Source organism: Dermacentor variabilis, chromosome 2, assembly GCF_050947875.1.
Source record: "Dermacentor variabilis isolate Ectoservices chromosome 2, ASM5094787v1, whole genome shotgun sequence".
NCBI lineage: Eukaryota > Metazoa > Arthropoda > Arachnida > Ixodida > Ixodidae > Dermacentor > Dermacentor variabilis.
The window spans coordinates 142,061,620-142,082,222 of record NC_134569.1 but is presented as its reverse complement, the minus strand read 5'-3'; the positions used below and the strand labels follow the sequence as shown (position 1 = coordinate 142,082,222).

General features: G+C 50.8%; 1 protein-coding gene across 1 annotated transcript; it reads right to left on the bottom strand.

The window, feature by feature from the left end:
* Positions 1 to 1,430: 1,430 nt before the first annotated feature.
* LOC142571008 (high-affinity choline transporter 1-like) lies at positions 1,431 to 19,854 on the bottom strand. Its single transcript, XM_075679307.1, has 4 exons — positions 19,746 to 19,854; positions 16,618 to 16,835; positions 14,183 to 14,384; positions 1,431 to 2,490 (listed from the first exon to the last, which is right to left on the bottom strand). Exons 1-4 carry the CDS (start codon positions 19,840 to 19,842, stop codon positions 1,844 to 1,846), a joined length of 1,164 nt encoding a protein of 387 aa, XP_075535422.1. The 5' UTR covers positions 19,843 to 19,854; the 3' UTR covers positions 1,431 to 1,843.
* Positions 19,855 to 20,603: the final 749 nt, after the last annotated feature.

Here is a 20,603-nt window from a genome sequence, read left to right as displayed (position 1 = left end):
CACTGTCGGGTCCAATCGTTTCTGTGCAGCGACGCGTTCGTATATGCCGTGCCATTCTTCGATGTCAACTTTGTCGAAGCCGTTACCAGAGAAGGTGCCGGGGCTGCGGGGATGGGTCAAGACGATTGACGGTTGCGGTGTCGCGGATGCTGACAACCCGGGTGCGCCAGGTGCTGACGCCGTGCGTAACCCAGCGGCCTGGTCGTCTGTCAGCATGGTAGGACGGCCGAGGACAAGCGCTCTGCGGAGTGTGTGTGCGTGTAAATTGACGACATAGGAGTGGCAGAAGTTTTAGAGCGTTCAATTAACCGCTTCCAGAAAGCTTCGTTTCACATAAGATTATGACGTGCGAATCGGGTGTGAACGTATGACTGTATTTCTAGTAGTTTTCTGTGCGTAGTAGTTTTCTTTGCGAATCCTTGTGGTATTTCCTAACCGTGGCTGCTGCAGCTGGGTGACCGCATGCTGCCGCTGTCTTACTCAATGGCTCATAGGCAGGTGGCAGGTTAGAACTACCTTCCTTACTGAAATTGAAGTTTTGAAATACTATCGAGTCTAAGCGAACGTCGTCCTTCTATTTCATCCGCACGCACGGCCCAATGTCTCACACTGCATTATGCTCGACAGTCGCGACCGGCTTTTCAAGCTGTGTACAGTATTTCATTTCAGTTCCTTTGAGAAATTCTCGGGTGACGTATTGCCATTTTCCACTTTATTCTATTCCGTTGGAATTGCCGTCCGTCCAGCTGCGCAACGACAGTGCTGGTGGACGCGGCGCGTCACTTATCGAAGGGATGTTGCTGCGCGAATGCGAACTTCGGCGCCCGTTGTATACCAGTAACGAAGTGCATGTGTTTGTAGGCAGCGTCTCGTAGAATTAGGACGGCACTCGCATAAACATCGCCTTCAAATTTCATGTGCGCAAAGAGCCCGCAGATGCGATTCGCACGAAACCCTACTAATCGTTATTATTTTTGCTTTGCCAAATAAACCCACACGTATTGCGTATTTTTGCAAGTGTGAGGGTGTGGGGGAAATTCGGTGGGGGTCGCAATTTTCATGCGTTTTTTTGGAACGCTTCTGCACTGATATTAATATTAGTGTGTCGTGACGCGGGAGAACCATTGCCCGTATTGTGCGAACTTTTTCTTTTTTTTGACGCACCAAGGTTATGACTGACTTCACAGTTGAAAATTGAAAAAACGAAAGAGAAGACATTTATAAAGCAGCCCAAATGTGCTTGTTAATCAATTAAGGCGTGCAACATTTTGGAGAATGCTTCGTTGCTGTAATCATGAAGTTGCTTTGCACAACAAACGTTCGCGCTCAATATATAAAATCTGACGCGTGGAGTGCGTTAACGTGACGTGCGTGAATGCGACACAATCGCACAGACGGTAAAAAAGTTTATTCTGCGTTTGGACGCCAGTCGTACGAGAATCTTCCGACGTGCCAGTGCATATATAGTATATACTGCAGCCCTCAAAAATTCACAACCGTTCTATCGAATTCGCGCGTTGTGCTGACTGGAGCTACACTTAGTCGGTATATGGGGGTGGGTGGTCATAGTTCGAAACGCCGGTTCTTGAAGACAGTGTTATACGGTACAGCTAGTCGAGAGCCGGCATCACAGTGGGACATTAATAAGACGAAACGCAAGTTTTGTATTTCGCGGTACAAATTCACGCTCATTATTGATGAAAAAAAGTGCACGCGGGGAATATGTAAGAAGAATGAAAATAGAAACTCGAGTGCACAATATGGCGGCGAGTTCTAACATGGCGCCGGCCGAGGAAGCACCCCCCGCGAACACGATCACTTCTTTCGCTTCTTGGCCACTTGATCAGTTCTTTCGCTTCTGAGACGCGTGGGACCCCTGAGGTCCCTGGGGCTTGCTATCGGCGACGTTGCTCGTCCGCCTGCGCTTGGCCTTTTTGGGCGACGAGCCAGCCTCGGACCGCCTGGAGGGGGATCGCCGGCGCGCTTTTTCTTCCCCGCCGGCGTGTTCACTAGCGCCGGTTGCCGTCGCTGTGCCAGCAGCCGTCGCCGAGCCAGCAGCCGCCGTCGTTCCAACAGCCGCCGCTTCTGGGGGTTCGTGGTGGGGATGATGGTGATGTTGCTGATGATGCGCTTTATTGTGCGGAGCGGTGCCGGCTGCCTCGTGGTGCCGGTCATCGGGATGATCGTCGGTCGTGGACAAAGGAACGAGAGCCGTGCAGGGCGCGTGGGCGGCGGCGGCATCCGCGCCTGGCGGCTGCTCCGCGACCTCATCGAAGCAGTGCCAGTAGTCGCGGAAACGGCCGACCCGGAAGAGGGCCGCGGCCGCCGCCGATCCCAGCAGCTGGCCGCTCAGGCTGAGCACCATGCAGAGCGTGCGGAACGGGAACTGCTGGCCGCGTTCGCTGTCGTACAGGGGCAGCCGCAGGAGCGCCGGCAGGCCGAACGCCTGCTCGCCGCACAGGAACCGCAGCACGAGGCCGGCGAAGAAGCCTGCGCGGCCGAGGTGAATCGGAGAGCGTTCGTCGAGGCCGCGAGCAGATGTTCCGCGAGCCGATATTATGGGTCGTAACGCGACTGATGACATATTGGGGCTACATGATGTCACACTGTGATTTGTCTTGCAAGTCATGTTCACCTTTTTAAGGTAATCCTGGTATAATGCGAGATATTTGCGCCATCTAGGGCAAAAATGTTAACATAATTGTTAAAAAAATTCACCGGCTATTACGACACTCCCTAATGGGAAATTTGAGCGCAGCTCTACACGCGAGAGAAGCATCATGCATGTTAATATTTTGCATTATGATCACACAGGCAATCGGTTTATATTTGGAAGAGAACGCTGCGAGTCTGGCGCGGACAATCTGCCTCGTGCGGCACATTGCAAACGGAGCGAAGTGTGCCGCGACTACCTCGCTAATCGGGAGGCCGCGAGAGGCAGCGCGTGTGTGCACGCGTAGGCGCGAGTATATAGTAGTCGCCGCAGACAGACCTCAGCTCATGCAGTGCTTTGTTTCCACATATGGTATCGGTGGACGCGCTCTCCGCATGCTATCGGTGCACATACGACGGCGCACTACTCTGTCGCCATCTCGTAGCGGGTCGGCCCCGCACAGCCCGTCTTGCGCGGCACTACACTTTTTTTCTCGCGCTTCCTCCACACTCTCCTCCTCCGCTTCCCTCCTCGCGCTGCCTTCGCCATCTCCGTCTTTCATCCGCCTCTGCCCTCCACGTTCGCTATTTTATACTTCTCTGTGCTCGTTCGCTTGGTTACGCCGAGGACGCCGACGCTCAACGGAAGATCTGCCTAGGAGCTACGCCTAGGAGCTGCACTATAAATAGTGCAGATCCAACGCACATCTTGGAATCTGTATGAAGCGAGGCCCGCGTGAGGCGGCTTATCAAGTTGTATAAGTTGGCCCATTTCAATCCTGTGTCTTTGGCATGAAGAAAACTAGGGTGCTCGCGCGCCCCCGTGCTACGTAATGTAACGCACGCGGTCATCATCTCAAAGAGATGGCCGACGTTAGCACAGTCGAAGTACACGTGCTATTGTGGCCTAATGGTTAGAGCATCGGGCTGATATGCGTGAGGATCAAGGATCGGTCAAACCATCGGACACGTAATTCAGCTATTTTTGCAGCGGAGCTGTTATACGCTAGGTTCTGGTGGTTTGTGTCCGTAGGCAAAAAAATAAAAATAATAAAATAAGATATGGCGGCCACCACGGAGCTAAAAGAGCTGAAGCATAAAGCAAAAGCCTATCGCTATTTTAGCGATAGGCTAAAATAGCGATAGGCTAGCGGTACGCCCCAGCGGCGTTTAATGGCGAGAAGTATATCAAAACGTAATGTGATAAAAAATGTGGTAATAAAGAAAGTAAAACCGGAATAGACACTGTTTAGTATAGATTGCGCTGTGACGTCACGGGCTCTATAGGCAAACCACCTAACCTTATCTCAGTTCCCTTCCACCCGTACAATGGGCAGGCAGCGTGCGGTGAGGACTGCGGAAGAACAGCGCGCCTAGACGAAGAACACCGTCGTGAACGGAAGCGGGAATGGGCACGGCGACGGCGGGTGGCACCTAATACGAACGAAGATTGTGCCGAAAACGCCAAGCGTGCGCACCTTTGGTTGGGTCAACCTTACCGACCACATTCCCATCGACTTCAACATAGACGGCTCTCGTCCAGACGGCGTTTCTCTCGGTCCAGGTGGCGTTTCTCTCGGAACGGTTCGGCCTTCAGTGTTACACAAACATCAGTGCGGCCAAGACGCGTCATCGGTTGTGTACAGACTTCCCACTGGCCACGAACATTTCCAGTGTCGTCACAGAGCCACTGGCCCTATATCATAGATATCATAAAGCTATGGTGGCCAAATAATAAATAAGAAAAGCAATGACAATAAAGTTAAGAAATAAAAAAGTATGGAGTATGCAATTTAACAAAATATTAAGAAAAGACAGTCGCGAAATAAAACTCCCAATATAGTTATGGTAGGTGTCCTTTATTTTCAATCAACACATTTATTATTAACATATTTATCACCATATATACAGCTGCGCTGGTCACCACCTTCAGTAGGTGGAATGGCTCTGAATCTTTTTAAAAGCGTAAGCTATCCGCTTAAGACATGCAGGAGCGCCCAGCAGCAACGGTCTTGAAACTACAGGAGGGTTCGCACAGCAAGCCTTGCTTTGAAAGGAGTCATTTCCCGCGTACGTTACACATAAGAAGCGACGTGCACTGAAAACAGGTGGGTATTGAAGAGGAAAACGAAATCAAATTGTCGGGGTTGAACGTCCAGAAACCGCGCAGGAGGTTGCGAGGTTGTGCAGGACTGCGCATTAATTTTGGCCACCTCGGTTTGCACACAAAGCACGGTACACGAGCGTTTCCTTTATTTTTGCTCTCCGCCTCCATCCGAATGCGGTCGCGGCGGCCTGTGATTCGAACCTGCGATCGCTTGCTCGACCGCGCAACGCCACTGAGCCACCGGGGCACGTATATATATAAATAAATAAATAAATAAATAAATAAATAAATAAATATATATATATATATATATATATATATATATATATATATATATATATATATATATATATCGAAGAATATTCTATATAATCACTGAAGCCGAGATGTACCGGCAGATAAAACTCCACATATTAAATTTAAAAAAAATTAATTAACGTAAAAAAATTTACGTAAAAAATTAAAGCAACAAAGGAAGCATATGTACGTGCAGCGTGTGGTTGGTTTACTTTGGGAAAGTATGAAACGAGGGCACCCCTCGGGTATAAGGGCGCCTCTCAGTAAGGAACCTTTCGGAAATCACTCATTCACTCAAAGCGACTTTACGCGTATGAAGCAATGTTTCGGAATCCGGACCCTAAAGCCGCGCGCACCCTTGTCACTGGAACCTTTGTTAAAGGCGCTGATCGATACATCTTTGTGTCGCTAACGAATCAGAAGTTTCATCGGCTATTCAGTCAATGAATAACTTAAGGAATCGGCAGGTTTCAACTGAAACATATAAAAGGGATGCCGCTGTGTATATTCTCTTATACTTGAAAGAAGTTATACGTCACCGCAAAGAAAAAAAATATGTATATCCATACAAAGACTGCCATGTGATAGGAGCGCGGCATGTTCCGTCAGTAAAACTCCACGAAGCGTGGTTTCCCGTGAAATGCGTTAACTAACCCGCCGTGGTTGCTCAGCGGCCATGGTGTTGGGCTGCTGAGCACGAGGTCGCGGGATCGAATCCCGGCCACGGCGGCCGCATTTCGATAGGGGCGAAATGCGAAAACACCCGTGTGCTTAGATTTAGGTGCACGTTAAAGAATCCCGGGTGGTCGAAATTTTCGGAGTCCTCCACTACGGCGTGCCTCATAGTCAGAAAGTGGTTTTGGCACGTAAAACCCCATAATTTCCTTAACTAAATTTCCCCGCATGTAGTACCCGCTACCAGCAAAACCTTGTGGCGCAGTGTTGCTCACATAGGTTCAGGTTGATGTAATTTCAGTACACCATGCTGTGTGACCAAGCTACGGAAAAAAAAATTCAGCTTCTTCTGAGACCTCGCGATTCGTCGACTGTACCGACGCCGCTATTACCATATACGCAGGGCATGCCTTCAGAAGTGGCACCTGGTACCACTCGCGGATTCTTGTGGTGACTTAGCACGGAGCCAACGAAGCAGCTCAAAAATACAACCTTTGCGAGAAACGTTGCAGGACTGATCTCGTAAAAAAAAAATTCATTCAATTTGCAAATGAATGAACAAATGAACGACTCTAACTCTTGTCACAGCGGCCCAAACTACCGGCGGAGCTCATGGAAGCAAGCAGAAAGAAAGCTTCAGCCCGCATGTCCTACAGCGCTTTTGTCACGGCAGCTTGCGATTGCTGCCACACATTCACGACGCTTCCCTCTCGGTAAAAGGTTTGCCCGGGAAAACGAAAAGAAGTCACACGGCGACAGGTCGGCCGGATATGGAGCGTGTATGGTAGATATAGAATATGCTGTTTTCTCCAGACATTGCTGGACTAATACAGCAGTGTGCGGCCTCACGTTGCGTGCATTAAGATCCACTGCCCAGATAATAAGGATGGAGCCACCGAATCACTTGGCACAACACATTTGGGGTACTTCAGATACTTGGTTAAGTTTTACCAACGGCTTTTCTCTTGCCTGACGCATAACTAAGTTTTAAGAGGCTGTAGAAAATGCTGTGGGGATATAGTTGATTAATAGCTTTCAAAAGATTAAGTGCCAACAGAAACAGCGCACTAAGAAAGAATAAAGACAGGACAAGGCACTACTTGCAACTTGAATCGAGGACAGCGCATTCCAGATGTTGCTGGCCAAAGGCCCAACTAGCGTATCCGTCCTCATTAACCTCTGCCAGAGCTTTGACGAGCTGCGCCGCCAACGTTCCATCGCCCGCCAGAACATTCAGCACACCGATTCCGTATCGAGCATCGCGATTTCTACCGACCTGACCAATTCGACCATCTCGCAGCATATCAAAGATGTTATTCGTGAAGAGGTGGCCAGGTAGCTCTTGCTGATGCCTCACAGCGACGCACCTCCGGCAGCTTTGCCTCCAACGCTGCAGCAAGCTATCCGGACTCAGATATCTGAAGCGCTTCCTGCAGCTCCTACAACCCCACCCCCCCACCCAATCCTATGAGTGTGCGCTGCCCCAGACCGACTTTGCCACTTACCCTACGTCGCTGCCGCTCAGTTACGCAGCCGTGGTTGCACGGTCACCTGCGCCGACAGCTTCTTTTTCATCGCCCACGCACTCGGCTTCGTTTCCAGTTGCCCGACCGTCCCCACAGTTTTTTCGTCCCACCGAGACGTGGCGCACTCCCGACAATCGGCCTATCTGCTTCGCTTGCGGCATTGCTGGCCATGTAGCGCGCTTCTGTCGCCGCCGCGCCCCAACTACGTGCACCAGCTTTGACACGCCCAGCTACGCACCACAATACGCCGCCATGCCTCCCTTTTCACCGCGTCGTCTTGACAGTGAGCGCCCGTCGGAAACTCGGCGTTCCTCTTCCCTTCGTCGGCGTTCGATTTCGTCCCTGCGTCGCCGAGCTCCCACTGAAGAGGAAAACTGACTGGTGCAGGTCATGAGACAAGAATTGCAAATACGTCGACGTTCTCAAGCCCTCAATCTTGGTCGCAAAATGCTATTACCGTTTTTGTAGAGGGAGTACCCGCAGTGGCACTACTCGACACTGGAGCAGCCGTTTCCGTAATTCACGAGAACCTTTGTCGCAAGCTACGAAAAGTGACTACAGCTCCCTCTGGCTTGGTGCTTGCCACTGGCAGCGCGCAGCGAATTCACCCTTCAGCTGTATGCACGGCCCATGTCGTCGTCAACGATTTTCTGTACATAATTGAGTGTTTCGTGCTACATCGTGCTCTCACGACCTTATCCTTGGTTGGGATGTCCTGTCATGTCATCATGCTGTCATCGACTGTTCGCGTGCAGAAGTGTCGCTTTTAACTATGTGAATCACTGCTGACCATCTCTCATCACTTTGCCTACAAACTCACTGTTGATGCCGACACAACCATACCCCCTGAGTCGTCGATGGCTGTTGTCCTGTCGGCTGGTGCTGAATCTGACGCCACTGTAGTGTTCACGCCGTCCGATGTGTTTGCTCAGCGCAAGGGCATTGTTCTTCTGTTTGCCGTCCTCACTATAACATCTGGGTCAACTGTTATGCTGGTCACCAACTATTACCAGTACCCGGTCAGCCTACCGCGTGGAGGGACCGTAGGAAACTTCCAGGCGATTGACTACGTTGACGATCTTGATGTTCCTAACGACTCCCTCAATTACGTTGACGCCATCACTTTGGTCTCAGACTCATCACCTCCAGTGGCTTTTGACAACGCCATCAACCCTTCTTTTCCCCCATCTCATCGCCGCCAACTTTTCGCTATCCTTCACAAGTTTCACTCTTCTTTCGACTGTCATCAGACGGGGGGAGAGAGAGAGAAACAACTTTATTTTACCACTGCAGGGTAGGAAGTTAGGGCAGGTAGGCCTAGTGTGGCTCCCAGGTGGGGGCGACGTCCAGGGCCCACGAGACGAGTGCGAGTTGCGTTTTCTTGTCTGCTCTTGTCAGCAGCTGGTTCCAACCCTCCTCGGAGGGAACTGGCAGTAATGATCGTGGGGGAGGGTTACCCTCGCATCCCCAGAGAATGTGTGCCCGAGTGGCGAACACTCCATGGTCGCACTTAGTGCAGACGGGGTCGTAATCCCCTCCAGTGATCAAATAAAGTCTAGATTGACTGAGTATTGAATCGGTCTGCAGTCTGCGAAGCATGGTAGCTTGCGCTCGTTCGAGGTCGGGGTGGGGAGGCGGGTACACGCGTCTCGTCTCCTTATAGACGTTTGTAATTTCGGCATAGGATTTGGGGGCCTCTGCGAGCGCATCTGGGTTCGAGGAACCGGCCTCCCGGTTAGTTAGACCTCGGGCTAAACGGTCGACCCCTTCGTTCCCAGAGTTCCCCGCGTGAGCAGGTACCCACACTAAGCTTATAGTTCTGTCGAGAGTGCAACCACGGAGGATGTGTGCGGCGGGGAGACAGAGTGAGTTTTTTGAGAAATTTTGGATGGCTTGTTTAGAGTCACTGAGAACCGTGCTTGTGCGGGGATCCGCGATGGCTAGCGCGATCGCAACCTCTTCGGCAGCGGTGGAGGAGTGTGTGCGCACTGTAGCGGCACTGATGAGAGTGGTGGTTGGCGCCGCTACGCAGGCTACGTATATGTTACAGTCGCATTTCGCCGCGTCCACGTACATGGCATGTTCGTCGGCGGAGTAGGTGACGTCTAATGCTTGTGCCTTCAGTTGGCGGCGCCTATCGTGACGGCCGGGTAGCATATTCTTGGCCATGGGTCTGATGACTAGCCTACTGAAGACTCCAGTCGGGAGGGGAGCAGTGGGGTGGATGTCACCTGTAGGGTTGATATTAAGACGATTAAGAATGTAACGACCGTGTTCGGTGCGAGAAAGACGGTGTACCTGTGCAGTCTTGTGTGCCTCTATCAGCTCTGTGAGGGTGTTGTATACTCCAAGCCGAAGGAGACGCTGTGTGCTGGCGGACTGGGGCAGTCCCATTGCCGCCTTGTACGCCGAGCGGATGATGCTATTTACCGCTTCTTCGTCTTTGCGGCGGAGGTGGTAATAAGGGTATGTGTAGACAATCCTACTAATGAGGTAGGCTTGTGTGAGGCGGCAGAGGTCGGTCTCCCGCATTCCCCTGCGGCGAGTGGCAATGCGGCGGATTAGGCCGTTGATTTGGTGGGCTGTGGTTCGTCATCAGACGGCATTGGGCCATGCCACCGGTGTTTCCCACACCATCGACACCGGTTCCTACTCCCCCTTGCGACAGCGCCCGTATCCTGTCTCCGCCGAAGAGCGCCGAATCATCACAGAGCAAGTGGACGACATGCTCAAACGTAGAGTCATCTGTCCCTCTCAAAGTCCTTGGTCTTCACCTGTCGTATTGGTAAGAAAACAAAAGATGGCTCCATGCGCTTTTGTGTCGACTACAGACGCCTAAACAAGATAACGAGAAAAGACGTTTATCCACTGCCTCGGATCGATGACTCTCTAGACTGTTTACAACGCACAGAATATTTCAGTTCCTTGGATCCACGCTCCGGGTACTGGCAAGTTCCCATGGCCGAACCTGACCGTCCGAAAACCGCATTCGTTACACCCAATGGCCTCTACGAGTTTAACGTAATGCCCTTCGGGTTGTGCAACGCGCCTGCTTTTGAGCGTATTATCGACACTATCCTTCGCGGCCACAAATGGAAGACCTGTTTATATTACCTCGACGACATCGTCGTCTTCTCAACCAATTTTCCGACACGCCTCGCTCGCCTGCATGACATTCTGACCTGTCTCGCATCTGCCGGCCTACATCTTAACCTCAAAAAGTGCCGTTTTGCTACAAGCAAGCTAACCAGCTTGGGTCACGTTATCTCAAAAGACGGCGTCCTCCCAGACCCAGACAAGCTCCGCGCCGTTGCAGACTTCCCAACGCCCACGTCTATCAAATCTCTCAGAAGTTTTATTGGCTTATGTTCCTAATTTCGTCGCTTCGTACGCAATTTCGCGTCCATCATGGCGCCCTTGACAAGTTTATTTTCCTACAGTAACGGCATAGCATCGTGGTCAAGTGAATGTGATGCAGCATTTCCGCAGTTGCGCCACTTGTTGACCTCACCACCGATTCTTCGCCCCTACGACCCTGATGCTCCCACGGAAGTTCATACTGACGCCAGCGGAGTTGGCCTTGGCGCGGTCTTGGCGCAACGGAAAGCTGGCTATGATGAATACGTCGTCGCCTATGCGAGCCGTACACTAAAGAAAGCAGACTTAAATTACTTCGCCACTGAAAAGGAGTGCCTAGCGATCATCTGGGCATTAAGCAAGTTTAGCTCATACCTTTACGGCCGCTCTTTCGCCGTAGTTACTCACCACCATGCCGTTTGTTGGCTTTCTTCCTTGAAAGACCCGTCGGGACGCTTGGGACGTTGGGCGCTTCGCTTGCAAGAGTACGACATCTGCGTCATGTACCGCTCCGGTCGCAAGCACTCCGACGCTGATGCGCTCTCTCGCTCCTCACAGACGCCTGATTTGGCGTCTTTGTAAGCTTCCTCGTCCACCTTGTCACCGTTGACCATCACTGACATGCTCACAGAGCAGCGCAAGGACCCAACACTTGTAATCTTACTTGACTACCTTGCCGCTCCGTCTGATGTCCCCTCGACAGGAGCACTGCGTCGCCAAGCAACCCTCTTTTCCGTGCGGGGCAACATTCTATATCGCCGCAACTACATCCCCGACGGTCGGAAATGGCTCCTCGCTACACCTCGTCATATGCGCTCTGACATCTGGGCGTCTTTTCACGCTGATCCTCTTAGTGCTCATGCCGGCGTCCTCAAAACTTACACAAGGTTGCGTCAGTGCTATTATTGACGAGGCATGTACAACTTTGTGCAAAAGTACATCCAGTCTTGTACTACATGCCAACAAGGCAAGACACCTACCCAGCATTTCACAGGACCGTTGCAGTCGCTACCATGCCCGTCTCATCCGTTCGACCGCGTCGGCATCGACCTCTACGGCCCGATTCCATGCAGCGGGTGTGGAAATCAGTGGATTATTGTCGGTGCAGATCGCCTTACTTACTACTCCGAGACTGCAGCTCTGCCAGCAGCGACCACCCGTGACGTTGGTTCTTTTCATCCTTCGCAATTTTGTTCATCGCCACGGTGCTCCCTGAGAACTAGTGAGTGATAGGGGCCGTGTCTTCCTGTCGGAGGGCATCCAAGCTATCCTCGCTGTGTGCAGGATGATTCACCGCAAATCGATCGCGTACCATCCCCAAACCAACGGTCTGACCGAGCGGTTCAATCGCACACTTGGCGACATGTTGCGGTTGTATATTTCATCCGACTGGGACACCGTACTCCCCTTTGTTACGTTCGCATACAACACCACGACGCAAGCGACCACCGGCTTTTCCCCCTTTTCCCTTGTGTATGGCCGTGAGGCTTCATGCTCAGTGGACACCATACTGCCGTACCAACCTGACGGTACAGAGTATACTCCGCTTTCCGAAGTCGCCAAATATGCTGAAGATTGCAGTCAGCTGGCACGTGCCCTGACTGGTGAGACTCAAGAACGTCAAAAGACAAGACATGACCATACTCATAAACCACCGCACGGCTTTGCTCCTGGTTCGCTTGTGTGGCTTTGGATACCAGCCTACATTCCTGGCCTTTCTTCCAAGCTCCTGGTTCGTCATCATGGTCCATACCATATCATCGAGGTCACTTCACCGGTCAACTACACCGTCGAGCCGCTTGCAGTGTCACCAGACCTGCTTCGTCGTGGGCGAGAAACAGTACATGTCAACCATTATGCAAGAAAGGTGAGACGTGCAGACAGGACACAACAGTAGAGAAGGGGACAACACGAACGTGCAATCAGGACTCTTGTGTTCTGTCTGCACGCCTCACCTTTTTTTGCATAATGAATCCTTACCAACTAGCTCAGCTTTCTGTCGTTCTAAACATGCCAACCGCCTGAAACGGTATACAACCCGCTCATCTTCTCCGCGCCCTGAGTCGCCAGGATGGCTACGCGTCGCTCCCGGGGCATTGTAATGAAGCAGACGCGCCCCTGTGTATGTGCCGACTCAAGAGGAAGTCGTAGGACCGTACCGTGATCGCGAGCGAGCCCCGTGCTACGGACAGCCTTTGCAGTGTCTTGAGATACCTAGCGTTCCACAACGCTGTGAACGACAATAAATAGAGAGAGAGAGAGAGAGAGAGAGAGAGAGAGAGAGAGAGAGAGGTGAAGGACGGGGAGGAGTGGTATTTGTCGGCGGAGAACATCCTCCGAAATAAATTTCTGGCTTCGCCACTGCCGTCCAGCAACGGATAAACTTAGATTTTTTTTTTGCCATTGTAGAGCGGCACATTCCCCGTGGCACATACCTAGTTACCCAAGATGATGAATGAACATCAAAGATGTTCATTCAACACCAGCACAGATTGAGTGGCACATACCCAGTGCTCCAAGTCAGCTTCAAGGAGATTCATTGAAGAGATTTACATACCCAGTCCCACATTTACAGCGATCCATGTCGACGAAAAGGAGGTTCGTTGAAGAAGGGCACTTATGTACACGCTGCAGTGACGCAAGTTGGTCTGCCGCTTGGTTTCGAACCCTGCTCTCTTAACAAAGCAGCCCGATGCGCTACCCATTTTACTATGGAGTACAGAGTGAACAGTGCGTGAAGTACGTAAGAATGCGAACGCATTAAAAGAGAACTAAAAGAAGCCGTACTTTCACCCGAAAGACGAAGCATCTATTGCAATAGCAAATTAGTAGACAGCTATACGAAGTAAGGATAGTAGTTTCATCGGCCGTATAAACTTGGAAACATTCGCTTGCTAACTGAATTAAGAAGCATGGTGTCAGCGTGCTCAGGCATATATGAACGCAGCACACAATGACAGCAGACACTCGCTGTCAGAACGCTGACGTGAGGAAGCACGGTAGCAGCTGTGAGCGAAGTAACCTTTGTGCTGTCTATCGCTTCAACGCTAACTGAGCGGCGAGAACACAGCACGCACATAGGTATGAGGCGTCTGCAGATAGCTTTCAAGATACGGCGCGCGCGGCCACGCTAAGTTGCTGGCGGACTAGAAGCCGCCCCCCCCCCCTTCTTTCTCTCCCGCCCAGCCTCCTCGCTTTCCTCCATATATTGAGCGCGAGATTGCCTCGCGATCGTCAGTTCTTGCGCCCGGTCGTGAAGTACGCAGTTGCTGTCAAGCACACCGCCGCCCCACCTCCAGTGCCTCTCTCTCTCCCATCTCCCCACGACCTTTCGCGCGACAGAAGACGGCGCGTTTGCTCTGCGCTTTCCTAAGGCGCGCGCGCGACATTGTGCCGCGATCGTCGGCTCTCATCGCGTGCTTCCCTCGCACGTAAAGCATACGGCACGTGGCTACGGTTTTATTGCCGAATGTTGGTCTTTATATGGAACATCATGGCGTCGGCGACGGCAAAAATACTCCTGTAGTGTCTATACAATCGCTACCGCAATAAAAAGAAGAACGCTCACCGAGGACCGATCCGTAGGCGTTGGTCCTGTGACGCAGAAAGAATAAGGCGACAAACTGCGGGAAGAGCAGCACGTAAACCAAGTCCGACGATAGCGTCCAGAGGGAGAACACCGAGCTCACCCTGAGGGCCATGGACGTCGCCACGGTGCCTACGAAGCAGACCATGCAGCGAAGCACCACGCACATTTCCAGGTCCGTGGCCTGAAGTGAGAGAGAGGAGCATGTTGCGGGTCAACAGTGACAGAGTGCGATTAGCAAATTTTCGCGTAATTATTTTAACGTGATTAACATTCTTAGGATGCTTCACGCCCTGCTGGTGTTTGTCCGTAACCATTTCCCGCCAACTTGGGTCTCTAGGTGGTCCATGGTCGAATTGGCAGATAGCATCGGGATGCTGTGGTGAGGGAACGGATTCGAAACTGACCGTCGGAGCAACCTGGGTCACTGGCCATGAGACACAGGGTGTGTGAACATGAACACCTTTCACGTCAACTTGGGTCGCTGGGTATATGTCAGTGGGTACGTGCCTGTCTTCAATAAATCTCTTTCATGCCAACTTAGGTCACTGAGCACATGCCGCTGGGTTTGCGCCGCAGTTCAAGGAACTTCTTTGACACCAGCTTGGGGCAACGGGTAGGTGGCACTAGGTATATACTGTGTGCCGCTCTTCGATGAAGGTCTCTGAGGCCAGCTTCGGTCATTGGGTAAGTGCCACTCTTCAATGACAAAAACAAATCCTTTCAATTTGTCGAGTGCTGGGCGGAATCAAGTCCGCGTCATGTCTATTCATAGAAGATTGTCTCAATAGATAATCACTCGCGCGCCACGCGCGGGCGTTGCGGCGGCGCTGCCAGGTGGCGCCGCGAGCCCAGAGGGAAGCGCGAGCGGGGGAGCCTGACTGCATACACACAGCTCATACGGGACGTGTTTCAGCAGTGGCAATACGGTGGGTTGCTACATTGCTTCAACGTTAATCGCATTAACGTCAACATTTCTCGTGGGATGGGTTATCCCAGCATTATTTATTTACTTTTATTTTTTCACTCACTTTTATTCAGAAGTAATACTTCAAAACTGTGTATTTGTTAAGTTCGCGGTAAAGGATTCGTTGCCTGAAGACAAGATCAAGGCTCGGAACTTCAACTGCTTGTACCTAAGATCGCGCCCAAACACCTGTGCCAGTATCTGCGCGTGACGTCATGGTTTTTGAAAGACTTTTCCGTATTTGGGCCGCCAGAAGCGCATCAAATTTCTAGAAACTTGCTAAGGTCATTGTTTGTCCCCTTTGCAATACAACCAACACTTACTGATGAATGGATGGATGGAAAAACTTTATTGAAATCCATTAGGTAGCGCTAGTTTTCTAGCCTGAAGCGGGCTGCTCCCACCTTGGGACCGAAAGGCCTATAGCCTTTCGGCCGCTTCGTGAGCCCATAGCTGTTCACAGCTGTTCTAATGTGAGACTGCGTAGAGCTGCGTTCCGCCACTCTTCAGTGCTGCCTTTGTCACTACATGACGCGGAGCAACACTAGAGCACACGACTAAGATCTAGGGTGTTGTTACATTTATCGCATGCTGTAGATGTAGATGATTCCGGATAGATCTTGTTGATTAAAAGCGGGCTCGGAAAGGTTCTTGTTTGCAAGAGCATTAGCGTAATGGCCTCAGCTCTATTTAGGTTACTATGGTGCAAAGAAAAAAACTGCGATCGCACGTACATTGTTAAAATTCACGACCTCATGGGAGACTGGTGCAAGAACAAGGCAGCGTCGCGTCTTTTCTATTAAAAGGTTAAAATGCCTCCTGTCACGGTAAGGGTGGTGGTTCTTTTTTGTATTGTAGGAGTGCCTTTCTTCAATTCAGTTCAACTTATTTTCCTCTTTAGCGTTCCTCTTTGCGACCTGTCATGAGCCTTTTTTGTTGCCAGCTGTCACGGATTTCGCGATTCCTTTATTTTTTGGCGATTTTTGTATTTTTGCTTGGAACCAGCTGGCCGAGAGGTCATGGATTGTGACGGCGTCCTTTAAAGCCTAGTGAATTGTCCTCATTACTGAATCGTATTAAAAAACAAGCCAAACACTAAAGTTAGTATGCTTTAATAATATTTAATGAGCTACAGTGGCTTAATAATGCAAAAAAAGATACTTTAATATATGTAACCTCACCGTGACGTACCGGTGCTAGTCTTTCTGCCATAGTCGATAATGACTTAATTTTCTCTCTTCGTTAATCGACTTACAAGCGCGGAATTAACGAAAGTAGAGTTTCTCAAACATATTTTCATCACTCTAAGCTCATTCGGCGTTTCTCTTTACTGCCCCCTTCAAAGTAACTACCTTTGTTTTCGACGAGAATTAGAAGGGCGGATTACGGGAGACGATTACCGCAGTGTAAGGGCGCATACCCGTAATGCATGTATACGTGGCGACCTCACCGCGGGCCTCAGAATGATGTGGTAGATGTTTCTCGTGATGAGCTGCGAGGCGCTGAGCATCGACGAGTCGACGGACGACATGACGGCTGCCGTGATGGCGAGCTGGCCCAGCACGGCGACGAAGTTGGGCGTCATGTAGTGGAGCGCGTGAGGCAGCACCTTGTGGCGCTCTTCCTCCGCGAGGTTGAACGGACCCTGGTAGCCCGCCGCCGTGAAATCTGAACGCATGACGCAGCGCGCACAGATTATCATCATCATCATCATCATCATCATCATCATCATCATCATCATCATCATCATCATCATCATCATCATCAGCCTGGTTACGCCCACTGCAGGGCAAAGGCCTCTCCCATACTTCTCCAACAACCCCGGTCATGTACTAATTGTGGCCATGCCGTCCCTGCAAACTTCTTAATCTCATCCGACCACCTAACTTTCTGCCGCCCCCTGCTACGCTTCCCTTCCCTTGGGATCCAGTCGGTAACCCTTAATGACCATCGGTTATCTTCCCTCCTCATTACATGTCCTGCCCATGCCCATTTCTTTTTCTTGATTTCAACTAAGATGTCATTAACTCGCGTTTGTTCCCTCACCCAATCTGCTCTTTTCTTATCCCTTAACGTTACACCTATCATTCTTCTTTCCATAGCTCGTTGTGTCGTCCTCAATTTGAGTAGAACCCTTTTCGTAAGCCTCCAGGTTTCTGCCCCGTAGGTGAGTAGTGGTAAGACACAGCTATTATATACTTTTCTCTTGAGGGATAACGGCAACCTGCTGTTCATGATTTGGGAATGCCTGCCAAACGCACTCCAGCCCATTCTTATTCTTCTGATTATTTCCGTCTCATGATCCGGATCCGCCGGCGGATCCGGCACAGATTATACTCTCCCCTAATACTCTCGAAAGAGCCCTGTCGTAGTGTAGTTCCGATACGTTGATCAGGCGGGGCAGACAAAACGGGACTAAAGGGAAGACGAGAACGTGGCAACTGGTACACTGGCAGCGCTACGGAAGAAGCAGAAAAAAAAAAGAACGGAGTAAGAAAGAACAGGACAGGGAGGACGAGTAAAGAGAACAGGGTCGGCTTGCACGTACATTTAACAACGAACATAATGACGAATTTAGGAACGCGTTCTCAAACTCGTTATTGTTTTCGTTATTAAACGTTCGCGCAAGCAGCCCCAGTAACGCGTCCTCCCTGAGCTGTTCTCTTTCAATATCCGATTTTTTTTTTGTTTCTTCGGGAGAGCTGGAAAGGAATCAGTTACCAGGAATCCAACTAGCCCCAGCTTTCTTCCGTAAAAAAAAAAAAAAAGATAAATGAAACCGAAATGGCCGCTGCGAAACAAGAGTGCGGATTAGCCTAAAACTACCCCGAATCAGCACTTTTCCACAATATTTCCGTGTCCTGAATTTATTTTTCTTGTTAAATGAGGGACCTAAACCTTGCCCTCCCCCCCTCCCCGCCCAGAAAAAGAACTTACCGCGAAACTTTAAGCACCCTAAATAATCTAACATAAAAGTTTTTCTACAACCAGTTTTGGTTTCGTTTCCCAGGGAGTGGCCGTGTCGTGACGTCACTAAGGAGGAGACAGCCACGCGGAAGAAGGACAAGGTGACGTTTTGACACTTGCTCCGGCTCGCTCGAACGTCTACCACGCTGCTGCATCGTCCCACACGACGAGTGGTCAGCCGTCAGCGAACGAGAAGACAGCGCCGCGGTAGCTCAATTGGTAGAGCATCGCGCGCGTAATGCGAAGACCATGGGATCGTTCCCCACCTGGGGAACGTTGTTTTTTCATCTACTTTTGATTTCATTAATTTATCATTTCGTTATTTCAGTTAGTAAGTACAAGTAATTTCCCTTGTTTGTTGGCTTCTTATGATATGACCCATCAGTGAAGTACTTCACTGAAACGCACTGGCCACACTGAAACCACCAGGGCCTTCTGCGCACTGCTATGCTCACGCGCACGGTCACTTGGGCGCCGCATAATTCAGCGATCTTTGCGCGAAATTGTGTTGAGCGCTTTCTTCGTCGAATAGCTACGTAGCTTTACATCTCTCTTCAATATCGCCTTCACGGGCCTGTCCTTACCACGACGCGATTGTCGCAGTGAATCCCTTCCTGTATGAGTTATTAGCGTCATTTAGCTCGTTGTTCCAGCTGTTTCGAGGTCGGCCGCGAAGCAACAGCTCGGTTTATTCCCGTGCTGCCTTTGTGTTTTGGTCGGAAGCTCCTATTTCTGGTCCTTCCTTTCGGCTGCGAGTGTTGGACAAGCAGCTGTGCACGCTTGGCAGAATCCACGTTTTTTTTTTCTTTGTTCCTTGTAACTCTGCTGCCAAAGCCACAGGGCACTTCATTTTGATCATAGCGAGTTTTTCAGACAGAAAATGGCTGAAATGACGCGGCGCGGTCGGTGGTAATTCATGCCTGACGGGACAGCTATCTTGAAATGAATTTGCGGCGCCAAGGACGTGCCCTGCCGTACACGCGCGAGCGCAAACAGAGCGCACGTGGTCGCCATGTGGGATGCGCCGAGTTTCTCGCTCTCCCGAGTTCGCTCGATGGCACGCAACACGCGAACGCGGCAGACAATGTCGAGATAAGGCCACGTATATCAACACGAGGGCCCCCTGCGCGCGCAACCCGCTTCCTCGTTTCTAACCCCGAGAGCAATGTTATACGCGCCAGCGCCGCTTGTTGTTATCAACGGCAATACCACGACTGACCCGCTGTCGACCTGCACGCCCTGCGGAAGCCGCTTGCCACCCCCATTTCAGGGGCACGTCGCGGGCGCGTCTCCCTCTTGGGGACATTGTCTGTTTGTCCACGGCCGAATTCGAACAGTGCAGACGTGGGGCATTCCCACACCAACCCTTTCGTTGCTTTCGAATACGATAATATATTACAAACGAGATAAGAAGGCCAGCCGAGGGGCTCGATTTTGTTAATGTTCACCATATAAGGCCAACAAACAATGAAGCCAAGGCAAGCATCGGGGAACTGAGCTGCGGTTGAAATGTACGTAATAATGAACGGGAAATGAAAGCGGACGAAAAGAGGACGTGTCGCCGGCGGGACGCGTCACACGCCAGAAATACGGCAGAGCCGCGAGACGCACTGCAACTCTTGGCCAGAGCACCGATGATGATCGGCGGGACGGCCAGGAAGCAGCAGCCTGCCGCCGCCAGGTACGAGAGCATCTTGGCGGTGAACATGGTCTCGCTGCAGAGCACGCGTTGGAAGTACACCTGCGTTGAAAAAAAAGAAAGAAAAACAATAGTGATTGATTCATCGAGTGATTCATGGGGTCTAGTGTCCCTTAAGAAGGCTGGGGCTATTTGAGACGCCATTGCGCAGCTTTCCGCATTAATTTATACCGTTGAACGTGCACTTAAATCTAAGTTACGCGAGCATTATTGTACGAATGTCCGATACACTTGATCCGGCGATAAGTTTGTCGATCGAGAACTGTGCTCGCCGCTATCATTCTGCTTTCAGCGTCAAATGTCTTCTTTTTTCTTTAATGGACGCCGGTATGTCCAACAAAGAGATTAGTGACTTACAGTTTTGGCACTGTCTTGCTGTTCACCGTCGCCACAACGCAACGATAGCAACCTATTTCTCGCGCATAATTAATTTAAATTGTGGAGTTTTACGGCGAAAAAAAAACGATCTGATTATGAGGCACGCCTTAGTGATGGTCTCCGGATCAATTTTGATCACCTGGGTTTCGCAAACGCGCGCAAAAGATCGAAGGGGTCGAGCATTTTTTTTTTTTTTTGGACTTCGCCCCCATCGAAATGCGGCCGACGCGGCCGGATGTCGAACCCTCGACCATGTGTTTTATACCTTTATCGTCGTGTTATACCTCCTCTTGTCCTTGTCTTGAGTTGCGCTGTAACGGACCATACTATGAATCCCAACCAACTGGCCCAACTTGCAGTCTTCGTGCTTAGCAGCTCAACTCCATAGCCAT